This window comes from Macadamia integrifolia, chromosome 6, assembly GCF_013358625.1.
Source record: "Macadamia integrifolia cultivar HAES 741 chromosome 6, SCU_Mint_v3, whole genome shotgun sequence".
Classification (NCBI taxonomy): domain Eukaryota; kingdom Viridiplantae; phylum Streptophyta; class Magnoliopsida; order Proteales; family Proteaceae; genus Macadamia; species Macadamia integrifolia.
In genome coordinates, this window is record NC_056562.1 from 3,618,484 (window position 1) to 3,635,504 (window position 17,021).

General features: G+C 36.4%; 1 protein-coding gene and 1 pseudogene across 2 annotated transcripts; both read left to right on the forward strand.

Moving 5' to 3' along the window:
* The first annotated feature begins 2,146 nt into the window (after window positions 1-2,146).
* Window positions 2,147-6,164, forward strand: LOC122081654 (annotated as a pseudogene).
* Window positions 6,165-7,762: 1,598 nt separating this feature from the next.
* Window positions 7,763-13,683, forward strand: LOC122081418 (probable flavin-containing monooxygenase 1). 2 transcript variants are annotated; one of them, XM_042648540.1, is made up of 5 exons: window positions 7,763-8,447; window positions 11,318-11,555; window positions 11,814-11,989; window positions 12,520-12,878; window positions 13,223-13,428. In XM_042648540.1, exons 1-5 carry the CDS (start codon window positions 8,010-8,012, stop codon window positions 13,290-13,292), a joined length of 1,281 nt encoding a protein of 426 aa, XP_042504474.1. In that variant the 5' UTR covers window positions 7,763-8,009; the 3' UTR covers window positions 13,293-13,428. The 2 variants fall into 2 exon arrangements, with proteins under 2 accessions (XP_042504474.1, XP_042504473.1); XM_042648539.1 differs by having other exon boundaries at window positions 7,766-8,447; window positions 13,182-13,683.
* Window positions 13,684-17,021: the final 3,338 nt, after the last annotated feature.

Here is a 17,021-nt window from a genome sequence, read left to right on the forward strand (position 1 = left end):
CCCCCCCCCCCCAAAAAAAAAAAAAAAAAAATCCAAGGAAATTTTAGATTTGATTTCTTTGTTTCACCTCTATCATATGTGGGGACGCTGATGTTATCCTTCGTTAAGTTTTGATTTCTTTTGTTTGTATTCCACGGACTATGAATTATGTAACAAATGTTCAGCTTAAGAAGGCATTGTCTATTCCATGTGAGATAGATTGGCGGTTGTCTACTTCGTGGCTTCACAATCTATATGTGACGAGAGCTACTGATTATACACACACGTTCCTCATTAGTAAAGCATCCTTCTGTTGCCCTATCACATTTTTTGTCCAACTGTCCATAGACCCACACTATCTACATTAGATGTCCCTTACATATGAACTGCTCCCATTGATGGAAATGAAAAAACTTTGTTCTATTAATTTTGTCATTTATTTATTTGTGGATTTTATATTACTTGAAGAACCACTTGGCCAGAAAATATATTTTATCTGGGGTCCATTGGACCACATTTATTACAATATCATAATTATCATTTTTGGAAAATAGATCATGTGAAGAATATGGTCAAAAATAAAAAATGGCACTTCTATTGATTCTTTCTCACATGTTTTCATTGGTCCTCATGCATCTATAATGATCACGTTCTTTCACGTTCTTTCATTGGTCCCTTATCCTCTTTTGGACGGACCAATGCCCATCTTGGTCAACCTGAAGACCTGAAGATAAAGGCAAGACAACCTTTTGATAGGAATAGTGCATCTAGGAGGTCGGTGAACTGATAATGATCCTTCAATTATTTTTCTTAAATAATTGAAATTTTCAATTTTTTTTAATTAGAAAAATAAAAAAAAAATAGGATCATGGACGAAGCATGGCAGGATGTCTCAAATCTCAATGGAGATTTGGTTTGATCTTAATTTTTTCCTTTATCTGGACAGGTGTGTCTTAACTGTTAATGCAGATGTGGTCTCATTTTCTAACCCAGATCGTGCTTTTTATCTTGTAGATTGGAATTTGAACTACTTGACTTTACAAATTTGTATAATGAGACAATGCAAATTGCAGCTGATGAATTTTAAAATACGCTAAAGAATGAACTTGGATCCTCTGTGACGTAATAGGGTATCTGACAAGTATTTAATGTTTAGAAATGTCTTAGATTGTGTGCAATTGCTTTAGACTCCGTGCCTAAGCGTTTATAATTGTTGGATATGCACTAGATGCCCTGCTGCGCCACAGAGGAATTCAGTGCCTAAAGAATGCCATCTTAGTTCTTAATCTAGTACCATTTCAGATATAAATAAATAGTAATGTCAATTGATCAGGCTGGGTTAGTCCGGTTTTAATTGAGGTTAATCGGGTTTCCCTACTTTAGAACCTTACATATGAACCAACCTGTTTAAGTAATCGTGTTTCATAGATTAGACAAAGTTTCATTTACAAATGGTCGGTTGGATATTAATCTTTAATTGAGTTAAAAAGGGACCTTAAAAGAGTTAATGACATATTTATTTCTAAACGGGCTCTAAAAAAGTTGAGAAAACGGGTATTAAATATGTCTGACTGATTGATATTATTGATCAAACTTATTGGGGTTGTCAAGTATTAGTTATCTTTTTCCTTTTTTGAAAAAAGTACGTTGGATGATGGATTGTCTTGGTGATGGACGTAATGTGTAAGACACTTTAGTTTGATTGATCTATATGGTACGTCAGGTACACAGCCGGTACATTATTTTAATGTCATTATAAACATGTGGCTGATTTGTAGTGGTGTGTCCGATTAACAATCGGCACTTATTATAATTAATCATAACCCGTCATTTTGCATGGATCATCACGCTTGTCCTCACTCGAAATCTCAATGTAATCGACCCCATTAAATTGAAATAAAGTTTTGAATGTTGCATTCAGATTATCGATCAGTTTAAGAGTGCCAAGTGCCAACTAGGTTGCATCCTTGTGCTGGGAACGATCATTTATAATAAATTGAGCTTAAATCCGAATGTTTATTAAATGGGTCAGATCGGTTTTGAGTTTGACCGATCAAACTTGGCCAGCCTGGCGGTGCGGGCTTAGAATTGACACCTGCAAGTAAGACCCGTGGTTCTCTAGACGTGTACAAGAAGGTAATCACTAAGATCTCCGGTCTATCTAACAATGGAGAGGAGAGTGGCGATCGTTGGAGCCGGCATTAGTGGACTTCTGGCATGCAAGTAAATCTTGGAGAAGGATTTCCGACCAGTTATCTTTGAAGTAGAAAGTGAGATTGGTGGACTATGGAATCACACAGTTGAGACTACTAAGCTCTAGACTCCCAAACAACTCTATCAGTTCTCTGATTTTCCATGGCCTTCTTCAGTTGAAGAAGATTTCCCCAGTGCCAATTAGGTTTTCGACTATGTAAAGTCTTATGCTATTCAGTTTGATCTACTCCGGCACATTAAATTCAGTTCCAAGGTCACTGGAATTGAGTACCAGGGAGCATCAGATGAAGAAATGGAAGCATGGGACTTATGGGGTGGCAATGGTGAGGCTTTTGGCCATGGAGGGGAATGGAATGTTACAGTTCTTGACCTAAATACTGGTTCAACTGAGGTAATCCTATTCTTTGAAACTTTTAGTATGTGTTATAAGTTGGAAAAAAGCTGGGTACACCGCCTAGTGTCCTCCATGTCTAACTGTCTCTTTTCCCTTTGGAATGACCCTTGTCCCTCCTGTATGATGTTTCGTCCATACTTCCATTGGTGCCACCTGCAAGACTTACAAGTTTACTGCATATAGGAGGTGTGCCTATCCCTCTCCCATTAAATTGTTATAATAATTTTGGGGGAAAAAAGGAACCATACCGATATGGAATAGGAAATATCCAAACACAGTTGGGTGTGAAAAGACCCAGCTAACCGCACCACGTGCTATTGGGTATTTTCAAGCACACTTGTGTATTGGCATTCCTATGTCAGACCGGCAGAGTTCTCCTACCCTAATTTTAGGAGAGAGAACTATGCCAGTTTGGTATTGCCTACCTTGGCATGCGGGTCCAATGGGAGGGCATGCTTGAACATCTTAAGTGCATAGTTGGAGGGGGCATTCTAATCTTTTTGCTCCCTCACCGGTCTGGGCATAGGCAACACTATATTGACAAGGTTATTTTTCCCAATAATTTTAGTGGCAAGAGATTCTTGTCCATTTGAGCGGCCACTGCATTAGCACATTAGCCAATGGAAAGCCGCACTGAGGTATCTAGTTATGGGAGTAGCGTGGTCTTTTCTCATATGGTTGTATCTAGACATATATATAGCCGTACAAACGGACAAAGTTCTTTTCTCATAATTGTAGGGATTAAGTTCTATGTTTGAAAGGGTAGTTCTGTCCACTTACTAAAAGGGGGTGAAGATATTATTTCATAGGAGAAAGAGACACAAAAAGGTGAAAAGGTGTTAACATATGCTACACTCCCAACAGAGAACATTATCTCATAATTTTGAGGTTGGTTCAGTTGTACACTATATGGATTGACTTAGTTGCTAAATTTTATACTCAATCCTTACCCAAAAAATATTTTTATATTTTAAGATATACGTATTCCTAGGCACCCTCCCATGGTTCCTACTTCCATGTGGCGGATATTGTGGATATCTTGGGAAGGTCATTAGATAACTTAGACTTAAATTTTTGGATATGTACTTTGCTAGTATGGGAGATTGTGAAGGAATCAGGTTCCTCTACCCTAATTACGGGTAACCATCTTCATTCTATCTCATACTATTCATGGTCTGATGTCCTCAAATACTGTATTAAAACCATTGGAAAGTATGAAAAAAGGTTGGGACACAGTAACCTTGGTTTGAGGTTTAATTAAATCTTATTTTATTAATAAAAGTAAATCCTTGATGATGGAACTCAGTCAATGAGCCTGGTTTGGTGTGCTTTTAGGGTTTTACAGGGTGAGTCGTCATTTTTCCACTTCTGTATGAGACTTTGAGCACAGGAGCCACGCAACCAAAGAACGTTATATTTCCCATGCATGTTAATAATACCTTAACAGTAAGTAAGTGAATCCTTGATGTGAAACAGGTTTATCAAATGGATTTCATGATCTTATGCCTTGGCCGGTTCAGTGGTGCCCCAAACATTCCAGAATCCCCCCCTAACAAAGGCCCAGAGGTGTTTCAAGGGAATGTGATTCACTCCATGGACTATTCTCTTATGGATAACACCACTGCTGCAGAATTTGTCAAAGGGAAACTTGTTACTGTTGTTGGATTCAAGAAATCAGGCTTGGACATTGCTGCTGAGTGTGCCAAAGCAAACGGTCAGTAATCAAATATTGGGCCCAAGCATGATCAAGCCTTGCCATAAATTTTTTTTTTTTTTTAAATCTTTTCTCTTGTCAATTTATGTATATTTTTATTGAAAGAAGTTTTCCTGAACCGCATAATGACATTCACTACATGATCCTAAGGTCGAGCATCTAGCATCGTCCCGCTTCCCCCGCCCTCAAACCCCTTGAGTGGTCCTGGTGCCACTTCCATTCACCGTGGGCATAGGAAAACTTGGTTCCTTTATTATATGTTGTATTAATTTTTCAAGAATTTTTTTTTAATAAAGGAGTTGATCATCCTGTACAATACTCTACAGGAATTTACATTGGTATGTCACTGATTATGTACCATGGGGTGTCCACATTGCACTCCTCTACTTGACTCACTTCTCTGAGCTATTGATTTACAAACCCGATGAAGGACTTCTTCTTAGCATGGTGGCTACCCTTCTCACCCCTGTGGTAACTCCCTTATGCCTTTATTTGTATACTTTGTGTTGGGGTTTCATGTAAAAGCAATCATACCACAGCGGATGTAAATAACCCAATGTAAAGTCATACGAGGACTTGGGCATCTTCTTCTTAATCGTTAATTTTTAAAGATGAGTTTTACCCGAATCATAAGTGGTTGTGGTTGGAGAAAATCTCAAGTCCCCAATACTTTATCTATTAAATTTAAAAAATTTATTCATCCAAAAAAATTTTTAAAAATGTACCCTTGCTTTTATTAAGATTTTTTTTTTTTTTTTTAAATACAAGGTAACTACCAATTTAATTTGCAGAGATGGGCGTTCTCCAAATTTGCTGAAAGCTATTATAAATCAAAGTTACCCATGAAGAAGCATGGAATGATACCCGAACATAGTTTCTTTGAACAAGTAGTTACATGTCAACTCTCAACAATACCAGAGAATTTCTACGACTAGGTTGAAGAGGGAAGTATCATCTTGAAGAAATCAAAGAGCTTTAGTTTCTGCAAAGATGGATTGATAATTGATGGAGATGATGATCATGTACAATCAGATATAGTGATTTTTGCGACAGGATATAAAGGTGATCAAAAGATAAAAAATATTTTCACATCACTGGCCTTTTGCAATTGAGCAATAGGGTCACCAACAACAACAGTTCCGCTCTAGAGGTTATCTTCGTCACTTGATTTAATCACAGGTTTCCATAAATATAGGTTAGCGATTTTCAGCCAAGTAGCTGCAACCCCTGCTGGTACCCAAAGAATGGAATAGTTCCCTTTGTTCCTCGAAAGCAACCTAAAACTAACTTTCCTGAAAGCTATTAATGATAGTAAGGCTATGTTTAGTATGCATTCTCAGAATATATTCTTGGTTTAGAATGCATTCTAAAACCATATTCTTCTCTATTTTCTTGCTTCTGCCTTCTAGACCAGAATCTATTCTATGAATGCATACCAAAGACGACCTAATGTTCATGCATGGAAACGAAAAAAAAAAAAATATATCTCATGAAGATCTAAAATTTTCTGATGCAGGGAATGCATCCATCCTTGAATACCACAACTTGCAACAATAGAGTATTCTGAGAGAGTTTCGAATTTGTACACATCAGAGATGATATGTCGATGGCTTGCACATTACCTTGATGGTGTTTTCAAGTTACCCACCATTAGAGAGATGGAGAAAGACATCCTAATATGGGAGAAGTAAAGCGGTACACCCAAAATTATTTCGAGGATCTTGTATTGTTCTAACACATATATGGTACAATGATCAACTCTTTAAGGACATGAAATGCAATCCAAGAAGAAAGAAGGGATTTCTTGCAGAATGGTTTGAACCTTATGGGCCTATGGATTATGCTAATCTCTCTCGTTACTGAGTGATCACAATTCTTTGAAGCAAAATTGTATCCAAACTGTACAACTACGTGGCCATCTCTCTCTCTCTCTCTCTCTAAAATAAGGAGATGCCTTTGATCTTTTTCAAACAAGGTGTGTTTAGGTATTGATGATGCTGTTTTGAAATAAATAAATAAATAAATAAATAAAAAGATGAAAGAATATAAGAAATAGTTGAAAATCATGTGCCACATGAAGTTGAATATCAGCTTTAGTGTCTATTTTGTGTTCATTTGTTTCCAGTCAAAAGCAAAAAAATTCGAATAAATCCCTGCCTTTGGAACTTGTGATCCGTATCAATGACCATAGACTGCAGCTACACTCAATTGTCATATTGGCTCTCTACTTCCACCACATGGATCTCAGCCCAGAAAACTTTCTAGTCATGGGTGCAGTCATGGCTCGAACTCTGCTTGGTCTAGAGCTCGAGCCCTATCTCTCCACTATTGGTGTATGATGTCTTATATTCCGTCGCAGTTTAATCCAGGGAGTACTGGTGTAGTACCTAGACAGGCAGGATATATATTTGTAGCGAGGGTTTCTTTCTCTGTAATGCAAGTAATACTGAGAGGTGTGAGGACGAGCGATGTAACCTTATTCTCCATTGATAGTGAAGCAGGATCTCATCTCACTGGGGACGTAGGCAACCTTGCCGAACCTCATAAAATCCGTGTGCATTGTTTGTTTTGTTTTTCCATTATCTTTTGCATCATTTTAGGGTTGCGTTTCTACATCCACCTCCCTACAAGACTAGGATTTGAAAGGGAAATTTCTGTTGGAATTGGTTTGTCCATCAAACCCAATTTAATTGTTAAATATTATTAATTCTTATGATATTATTGTGCGCTTGGTTGTCCATGGGTTTGAACCTTAAATCGTTCACAAAAAAGAGATAAAATGGAGCATTCCATTCACATAGGTGTCACATTGTGTGTTGTCAAGTATGATGATTCCCAACACAAGTGTGTGCATACATGCTTAAATGGATTATTGTCAATTATATAAGAAAAAAAAGTTCTTATTAATTGATTGTGATTGGTCGCCAGACTATTGAGATCATTGCCAATGTAGTTAAGAATTTTGGGTTCCGGTGTCCTAACAGTTTATCCCTATGTAGCTATAATTAGTACACTTGATTCATGGCATATTTATCGGAACGGAAAAGATGCCTGACAAGGTATGCATCCTCATACTAGCTAGGGTGAATATCTTTTTTTTTATTTTTTTAGGGGGGGTTTAAGATAGAGAGATTTTATTTGTTCATTATTGGATGTAAGTTTTAGGCCAGTGGCAAGATTTATAAGTAGTGTATAGATGGATTTGAAATTTTCTAATGGAAAATTGTATCCACATTACCATGGATAATTCTCTCTAATGTTTTTTTTTTCTCTCTCTCTTCTACCCGAACAAAGTGGGACCCATGTGATATTATTTCCTTATGTGTTCCTATTGATTCACATGCATGTGTATGGCAATATTCCCATAGAAAACATTTTTTTAAGAAAATAGAGAGAAGTAAAAGGATCCAACAAACCATCTTTAAAATTACAGTAGAGCACAACTGCCTTAAATGCATGCAACCAACCTAGAAACTCATCCTCTACCTCATCAATTAATAGAAATTAGTGTGATGGGGTTTCCATAGAACTCTGTTTTGTTATTTCCTCTCAGTACTTTTTTTTTTTTTAAGAGATATTTCCTCTCAGTACTCAAACAAATGAGAAAATGATATTAATCTCATACAGTTTTGGGTATAAGTTAGAACCTTGGGTCTCTGGTGGTGTATCAAGAAGGTCAATCACTAGGATCTCCGGCCGTATCTAACAATGGAGAGGAGAGTGGCGATCGTCGGAGCCGGCATTAGTGGGCTTCTGGCATGCAAGTATGTCTTGGAGAAGGGTTTCCGACCAGTTATCTTTGAAGCAGAAAGTGAGATTGGTGGACTATGGAATCACACAGTTGAGACTACTAAGCTCCAGACTGCCAAACAACTCTATCAGTTCTCTGATTTTCCATGGCCTTCTTCTGTTAAAGAAGATTTCCCCAGTGCCAATCAGGTTTTCGAGTATGTAAAGTCTTATGCTACTCAGTTTGATCTACTCCGGCACATCAAATTCAGTTCCAAGGTCACCGGAATTGATTATCAGGGAGCATCTGATGAAGAAATTGAAGCATGGGACTTATGGGGTGGCAATGGTGAGGCCTTTGGCCTTGGAGGGAAATGGAACGTTACAGTTCTAGACCTAAATTCTGGTTCAACTGAGGTACCAATTCCCAAACTTTTAGTCTCTTTTAAGTTGCTACAATAATTTTAGGGATTGATTGTGATTGAGTTCTATGTCGGAGAGATCGGAAGGGGAGGTGTATCACTATCTTCTGTAATGTCTGTGAATTATGAACTCCTTACTGCTCTTTTCCTCTTTTTCATTTCCTTTTTCCTCAGTTGGTCCAAGCCTTGCACCTAAAAACCAAAAAGTTGATTCAAACCAGGACAAAAATTGATACGGCCTCTTCTTTTTTGTGCTTGGCAACTGTGAAAGAGCCACCCTTGTGTAGGTGGAATCCTTAATTTTGCAACACAGCTGGACCACAGACCACAGACCACAGACAATCTTTTAAGAAGAAGAAGGAAAAAGAGAGATTTTTCTGCCCTAGGTTTTGGGAGTTTTCTTTCACTTGAATAGAAGAGGGAAAGAGGGACAAGAAGAGGTGAAGGATTTAGGTTTTTTCTACCTGGTCCGGTCGAGTTTTCAAAACCAAAATTTAGACCATTTCCTTTGATCTTGTATTATCCACCATAAACGTGGCTGATGCCACGTGTCAAAATCGTAGGTAGTTTCCACCAGGCTCCGCCAAGAAAGGACATAGCAGAGGAGCTCGATTGTCCATATGGGTTTATCTCTGAGTCCGACTCAAGTTTACGGTCTCATACGCCATTGATCTTGACATTTTGAATCCATTAAATATAGAGGGAGAAAATGAATTTTATATAACAGGATTAGAAGCATACGAAACAATCTCTTATGTGAACCTGATTTGAACCATTTGATCTTCCTATCTCTTTCATCTCCCAAATAGAGGGTAAAAATGTCATTTCATAAAAATCCTAATTTTTTTTGTCAATATGTTGGTTTTGTTGTACACTATATGGATTGACTAAGTTGTCAAATTTCATATTTAAATCAATAAATATACAATGGGATGTGTTTTTTTATTTTTATATCTATATTTTTTTAGGATTATTACGTATTCCCAGGCACCATCTCGTGGTTCCTACTACCATGTGGTGGATTGGGGCTATCTTGGAAAGGTCTTATTAGATAACTGTGAACTTAGCTTTAAAACACATGAGACCTTGATTGGGATATGTGTCTTTCCTTTTTTTGGGTAAAAATTGAGATATGTGTTTACAAGCCTGGCAACTTGACTCGGTGTTTCCACAAAAAAAAAACTTGACTCGGTGTACTATCCCAACCGTCTACATAGGATATCTTTTTTTTGGTAGAAGTCTACATAGGATATCATTCACGGTGTGCTTTCCACCATTGTTAGCAAAAATGGGAGTGGCAAAAAAAAGGAAATAGATGGTACGGGTTTTAAACAATAAAAAGTTTCGAATAATACGGTCAAATAAATGAAAAAAAAAAAAAAAAAAAAGAACGGCAAAAAACAGAAAACATGTAGTACGGGTTTTAAATGTGTAGATTTCAAACAAACGGGGAAAAAAAAAGGTAGTACACTCATATAATTTAAGGAATTATTACATGAATACCTACATTTAATGTTCAAAACAACTACAGTATCCAACACTAATACACACACACACACATATATATATATATATATCTCATGTCTCATATGAATTATATGACATAAGACTGAATATCATCCAAAACCAATTCTAAATTCATACACCACACATGACCAAATTTTATTGAGCAATGTGGCTTGACTATGATGTTCTTCATTATTGTGAACATAATAAATACATTCTTAGAGTAATGTATGTTCTGTTTGAGTTGGGAGTCATCACTTTAGAAACACCTTTCAACAAATGCATCAATTTGTATCTCAATTTCGGGGTTCATACATTGATATTGAGTTGAATGTGATATCATGAGAACATTGAGTTAGCTTCAAGTTAACGAAAGAATTAGGTCGATCAGAGTTCGGGAGAGAGAAATATGGTCAATTAAGTAGACATCATATTCAACAAGTTAAGTCTTAAAAAATGCCAAAAAAAAAAAATTGTTGAAATGCATTTTAAACGTGTTTAACACGGGAAAACTTGTTGTTTGCAGTTTTTTCCCATATCTTTGGAAAGCATACAGAAAAACGTGTTTTAAATGGTAAAAAATGAGAACGTGTTTAAAAGCATTTTTGCTAACAATGGTTCTCACATGCAATGGATGGTGTGAGATGGATTGAAGTGGTTAGCCACAAGATAGGTGTTTCAGAATTTAGACTCTAAAATCTTGTGTGGTGAGTTTGTTGCTCAATTTTCCTAATGACTGCACATGAAATTTCCATGCTACTCGAGCAGAATGAAATTTTCTATTGTTTCTAATCATGGGTGTCAAAATAGAATCCAGCTTTGATTAAAATGGATATATATTATGCAAAGTACTAAAACCTAAGGCTATGATCGATAACAAGGGAAATTTAAAGGGAAGGAAAGTGACATTTTCAAATTTAAAAAAGAAACTTTTATAATCATTATCCCAAGTCCCATATGATTGTATAAATTAAAAAAAAAATGCATATAGTAATGATATATTTTACATATAATTTTTATTTCATATTTCTTTTTAATAAATGTTTTAGATGTAAAGTAAAATAAAATTTAATAACCAAATATGAAATGATTTGGAGTTATAGTCACATGGGGTTAATGATTACAAAAATTTCTTTTAAAAATTTAAAAAATCCTCTTCCTTCTACCAAAAAAAAAAAATCGCTTCCATTTCCATTAATTCTCCGTATAATACTAAACATAACCTAAGGGGTAATTGTGAACTATGGGAAAGTGGATTATTCTATTTTTTTATTTTTTATTTTTTTATTTTTTGGTATGGATGCAGAGTGAGTCAATAAGCCTGGTTGGCGGTTCAATTAAATTCTTGATGTGAAACAGGTTTACCAAGTGGATTTCGCTATCTTATGCCTTGGCCGGTTCAGTGGTGTCCCAAACATTCCAGAATTCCCCACTACTAAAGGCCCACAGGTGTTTCAAGGAAATGTGATACACTCCATGGACTATTCTCTTATGGATAACACCACTGCTATAGAATTTGTCAAAGGAAAACATGTTACTGTTGTTGGATTCCAGAAATCAGGCTTGGACATTGCAGCTGAGTGTGCCAAAGCAAATGGTCAGTATTCAAATAAGCCCGGCCCTATTTTTAATATTTTTTGTTTCTCTTTTTTGTCTTTTATGTATTTAATTGTAGAGACGTAGTTTTTTTTTTCCAAAAACAGCCCCTGCACCACAGGTATAAAAGGGCACAAAATGACCATCGTGCCCCTCTTGAGGTATGCACCCCTATGTTTGGATGTAGGGGCCGTTCTAGACAAGAAACAGTTGCTTTTTATTATATGATGTACTAAAAATTTTCAACTTTCTATTATAGGAGTTGATCGTCCATGTACTGTACTCTATAGGAATGTACATTGGTATGTTACTGATTATCTACCATGGGGTGTCTCCCTTGGATTCCTGTACCTGAATCGCTTCTCCGAGCTATTGGTCCACAAACCCGGTGAAGGACTTTTTCTTAGCATTGTGGCTACCCTCCTCACCCCTGTGGTAACTCCTTTACTTCCTCTTACTCTTGTTTTTATTAAGAAGTGTTTTGGGTCCTTTCTTGGCCGCAAGATGCTCAATGAATTATAAAGCTTCACTATTTACCGCTTGGTAATGCATGACTTGGTGACGTTAGTCCATGTGATAGAAGATCCCATTATATACTTCTTAATGGCCAAATTTTAGTTAGAACAAAGGAAAATTGCTCAAACTATGAATCAAAATTTTGATAAAATGATCAAAATGCTATCAAATGGAAATGAATATAATATACAGAGGGGGAAAAGAACGCTATACCCATTTACGTGGCCACCTTGCCAATGTGTAGACTAATGGGAGATCGTGCGAAGGCTTCTTTAGCACATGGGGCAAGGGCAACTCAATATTTTCGAGCATGCATGTGTCTAGGCATAGACACACACAAGTGGATAGCTTTCTTTTTTCCAATACAAAATGACATCTTTTGTAATTTTAGCTACTTTCTCTATTCATTTTAATCTAAGCTTCAAGCTAACTATCACTTTAATTTGTAGAGATGGGCATTTTCCAAATTTGCTGAAAGCTATTATAGATCAAAGATACCCATGAAGAAGTATGGAATGATACCCGAACATAATTTCTTTGAACAAATAGTTTCATGTCAACTCTCAACATTGCCAAATAATTTCTACAACAAAGTTGAAGAGGGAAGTATCATCTTGAAGAAATCAAAGAGCTTTAGCTTCTGCAAAGATGGATTGATGGTTGATGAGGATGATGCTCCTCTAAAATCAGATATCATCATTTTCGCAACAGGATACAAAGGTGATCAAAAGATCAAAAATATTTTCACATCACCGGCCTTCCAAGATCGAGCAATCGGGTCACCAACGACGACGGTTCCCCTCTACAGGTTCTCTTCCTCGCTCTTGACTTAATCACTGGTTTTGGATGATATAGATTAGCGGTTTCCAGCCAGCCCCTCAAAAGCAATCCAAAACTAGCTTTCATGAAAGTTATTAATGATAGTAAGGCTATGTTTGGTATGCATTCTCATGATAGATTCTCTATGTAGAATGCATTCTGAAATTAGATTCTTCTCGATTTTCTTGCTTCAGAATGCATTCTGAAATTAGATTCTACAAAAAGATACCAAACACAACCTAAGTGTTCATGCATTGAAAGGAAGAATTTTTCTAAAAATTTGCTGATTTAGGGAATGCATCCATCCTCGAATACCACAACTTGCAATAATAGGATATTCCGAGAGTATTTCGAATCTATACACATCGGAGATGAGGTGCCGATGGCTTGCACACTACCTTGATGGTGTTTTCAAGTTACCTAGCATTAGAGAGATGGAGAAAGACATCCTAAGATGGGAAAAGTACATGAAGAGGTATACCAGCAAGTATTTTCGAGGATCTTGTATTGGTCTAACACATATATGGTACAATGATCAACTCTGCAAGGACATGAAATGCAATCCAAGAAGAAAGAAGGGATTTCTTGCAGAATGGTTTGAACCTTATGGGCCTATGGATTATGCTAATCTGTCTCCATACTGAGTGATCAGTTATCACAATTCTTTCAAGCAAAATTGTATTCAAACTGTACAACTATGTGACCATCTCCCTCTCTCTCTTATCAGCTTTATTGTCTATTTTGTTTCCAACAAAAGCAAAAATTTCTAGTAGTAAAGCGCTGCTTTTGGAACCTATGATATGTATCTATGACTAATTGACTCTAGACCGCAGCTACCCCCAACTCTCATAGTGGCTCTCTACTCTCGCCACTTTGTATCTTTGGCCTAGAAAACATTCTCGCCATGGGTGCAGCCCTGGCTCAAGCTTTGTTGGGTCTATATTTCAAGGCCCAATTACTTTCAATGAGCCCCACTTCGTCACTTCTCTACAAGACTTGGGTTTGAAGGTAGAACTTTTATTGGAATTGATCTATCCATCAAACCCAATTTAATTGTTAAATATTATCAATTCACATGATATTATTCTGAGCTTGATTGTCCATGGGTTATAACCTAAATCATTCACAGTGAGGGATAAATAGAGAATTTCATTCACATAGGTGTCGCATTCTGTGTTGTCAACAACGATGATTTCCAACACAAGTATGAGCATACATGTTTGTGTATATTAAATGGGATCCCTTACAAATACTTGAATGGATTACTGCCGGTTATTTGAGGAACAAGGTTCTCATTAGTTGGTTGTGATTGGTCCCAGACTTAGAGAGATCATTGTCATTATAGTTTGGGTTTTGGTGTCTAAACGGTTGATTCCTATCTAGCTATAATTAATACATTGGATTCTTGGTATTTACCTTAATGAGAAAGATGTTCAATAAAAAATCTACTCTCTATACAAGAGTGAATATTAAGAAAGATCTTATTTGTTCATCAACGACAACAACTCAGCATTTTCCCAACTAAATGGGGTCAATTACTTGAATCTGTGAAAGGTTGAAAAAAAAAAAAAAATGCAACACTTTAGAAACATTCCACATAAATTAATGGGGTCTGCTACATAGAACATGGTCATACCACCTTAAACAATTTTGTCGGAGTTTGTCCTGAATCGAAGCAACTCTCAAATTAGTTATAATTTGGTCATTCTTTACTCTCTCCTAGTTTTTCCATACATGCATCTCAACATCATCTCTGTTACCCTTAGCTTATCTATATTACCCTTTTTGATTGCCTAACATTTTGGCCCATACATCATGGCTACTCTAATGACTATCCTGTTGACTTTTCTTTTAAGATTTAGAGGAATGCGTCAGTCACACAACATTCCAGATGCATGCACACCTCTCACCTCATCCATCCTATTTTAATCTTTTTAAGAAACATCATCATTTATATCACATTTCTTGTTTATGATATACTCCAGATATCTAAACTAACCACTTTGTGGTATCTCTCTCTCCTCAAGTTTCACCATTTTGTTATCCGTCTTAGTGCACTAAAGTTACACACCATATACTCGTCTTCATTGTACTTATGTTAAGAAATCTTGATTCCAAGTTAAATCTCCATAACTACGACTTATCATTAACTCCTAGCTATTAGTATCTCACCACAAAGCCTCATTTTAAATGTTACTAGTTAAATCATCAATGATAAACACTAACAGAAAAGGGCTTAAAGTTGATCCTTTGTACAACTCAATTATGATTAGGAATTCACTGACCTCCCACTATTTTCACACTAATCACCATTACTCTCAAACATGTCTTGTTTTAATTATATCCATATATTTACTTGTCACCATTCTCTTCTCTAATGCATGTCACATTAACTCTGTCGTAGGTTTTTTCTAAGCCAATGGAGATTTTATTTGTTCATCATTGCATGTAAATTCTTAGCCCAATGACAAGATTTATAATTTGTTTATAGAAGGATATAAAATTTTATAATGAGAAAATTTTTCCACTTGCCCTCTCTCATGATTTTTTATTTTTTCTCTCTCCTACCAAGATCAAGTGGGACACATGTGGAATATATTATTTTCTATGGTGCCATTGGTGTAGTGTGAGAGAAATCACTTGAAGCATGGGAAACCCTCTCCCTTTTATAATTTAATTTTGTAATAGATTTATTTTAGGGATCACATATGATTAATGGAAGTATTGTCACACAATAAACCCAAGAGGAACTATCCAGCGGAATCCCATCTTTTGGCAAGTAAAGAACCAAAAGGAAATAACAATTACAAATATACAAGATGGTGTGTGTGTGTGTGAACATAAGCCTTGCGTATGTCCAAGCTTTGTTTCAGACAAATAGTGAGTTAAGAGCTTCTGGTGTTTATTCATCGGGGACCATATCAAAAGACATCTCTAGATAGGTTTTTACACAGATTGAAATAGATATAGTATATATAGGGCCGAGTTGGGTCCGGCTAGGCTTAGCTCAATGCTTTAGCCCAAGCCCGGCCCGACCCCAGCCACAAGTTTCAAAATTCCAGTCCAAGTTGGGCTCAAGCAGGTTCAGGCTGGCTAGGGCTTTTTGACTCCCTTAGGATTAGTGTTGAAGCACTGTAAGAGAGTGAAAATCCAAGTGTGATCCTAAGAGTGGATATAGGTAAGTTATTGAATCACTATAAATCTTTGTGTTACAATTGTCTTCATTCTCTTCTTACAATTATCATTTGCACTTTTTTCCATACAACAACTCTCTTTGGGTCAATTAGTGTTTTGAGTAATTGAGCATTCAAGTTACAATACTTTTTTAGTAACCCAATTCACCACATCTTATGTTGCAACGATTGAACAAGTAGTATCAAAGCAAGTGAGTCCGATGATTTGAAGGAATAGTAAATACAAGCGTTGGTCTCGCCAAGGGAAACTCCATTATACTTTTTCTGACCTTCAACGGGAGTAATTACAACTCTTAGAAGAATCAAATGATGATCTTCATTCAAAGCATGGACTACGACATGTGGAATATCATTGAATATGATTTTGAGTTTCCTTCAACAACCAATGAATAAAGTATTGTGACATTGAAGCCATAGTCTTCATGGTTTGAGAAGGATAAGAAGAATGTTTCCCGCAACTCCAAAGGCAAGAATACTTTACATTATTCACCCTTTTTTTATTATTATTATTATTTTTTAATGATAGGTATTCGGCTTGACTAGTCTTGTTGGCCCATACTGACCCTATTACTGCATGGATAAGTTCATGCCAGGGTTGAATGAGAATTATTCAACTTTCATTGAAAGCAGTTAGGAGCACTAAATGTCCCTATGCGAGTGACCCCAAAAAGGTAAGAGGAATCGAGCTCAGAATCACAGTTTCCTTAGGCAAAGGTCCCTTCTCACGAATGAACGAAAAATATTATTGAATATAAACTTGTAAGATGGCTTATGCCATTGGAAGAAATTATAGGTTATCCAGTTTGTGGTTAATCCACTTGATGTTTTACCCATCAAACGGTTCGTTGGTTTTAATTTTTTTGGTAGAAAAATGGTTGGTTGGTTGGTTGACGAAACATGAAGTTTAAAAATATATATATATATATATATATATATAT

What these genes read in the sequence shown, in the direction of transcription:
- LOC122081418 (XM_042648539.1), top strand. Translation starts at nt 8,010, where the DNA reads ATGGAGAGGAGAGTGGCGATCGTCGGAGCCGGCATTAGTGGGCTTCTG. An exon ending in TAAATTCTGGTTCAACTGAG is followed by an intron (nt 8,448 to 11,317) that starts GTACCAATTCCC and finishes GATGTGAAACAG; the next exon opens with GTTTACCAAGTGGATTTCGC. An exon ending in CTACCCTCCTCACCCCTGTG is followed by an intron (nt 11,990 to 12,519) that starts GTAACTCCTTTA and finishes TTTAATTTGTAG; the next exon opens with AGATGGGCATTTTCCAAATT.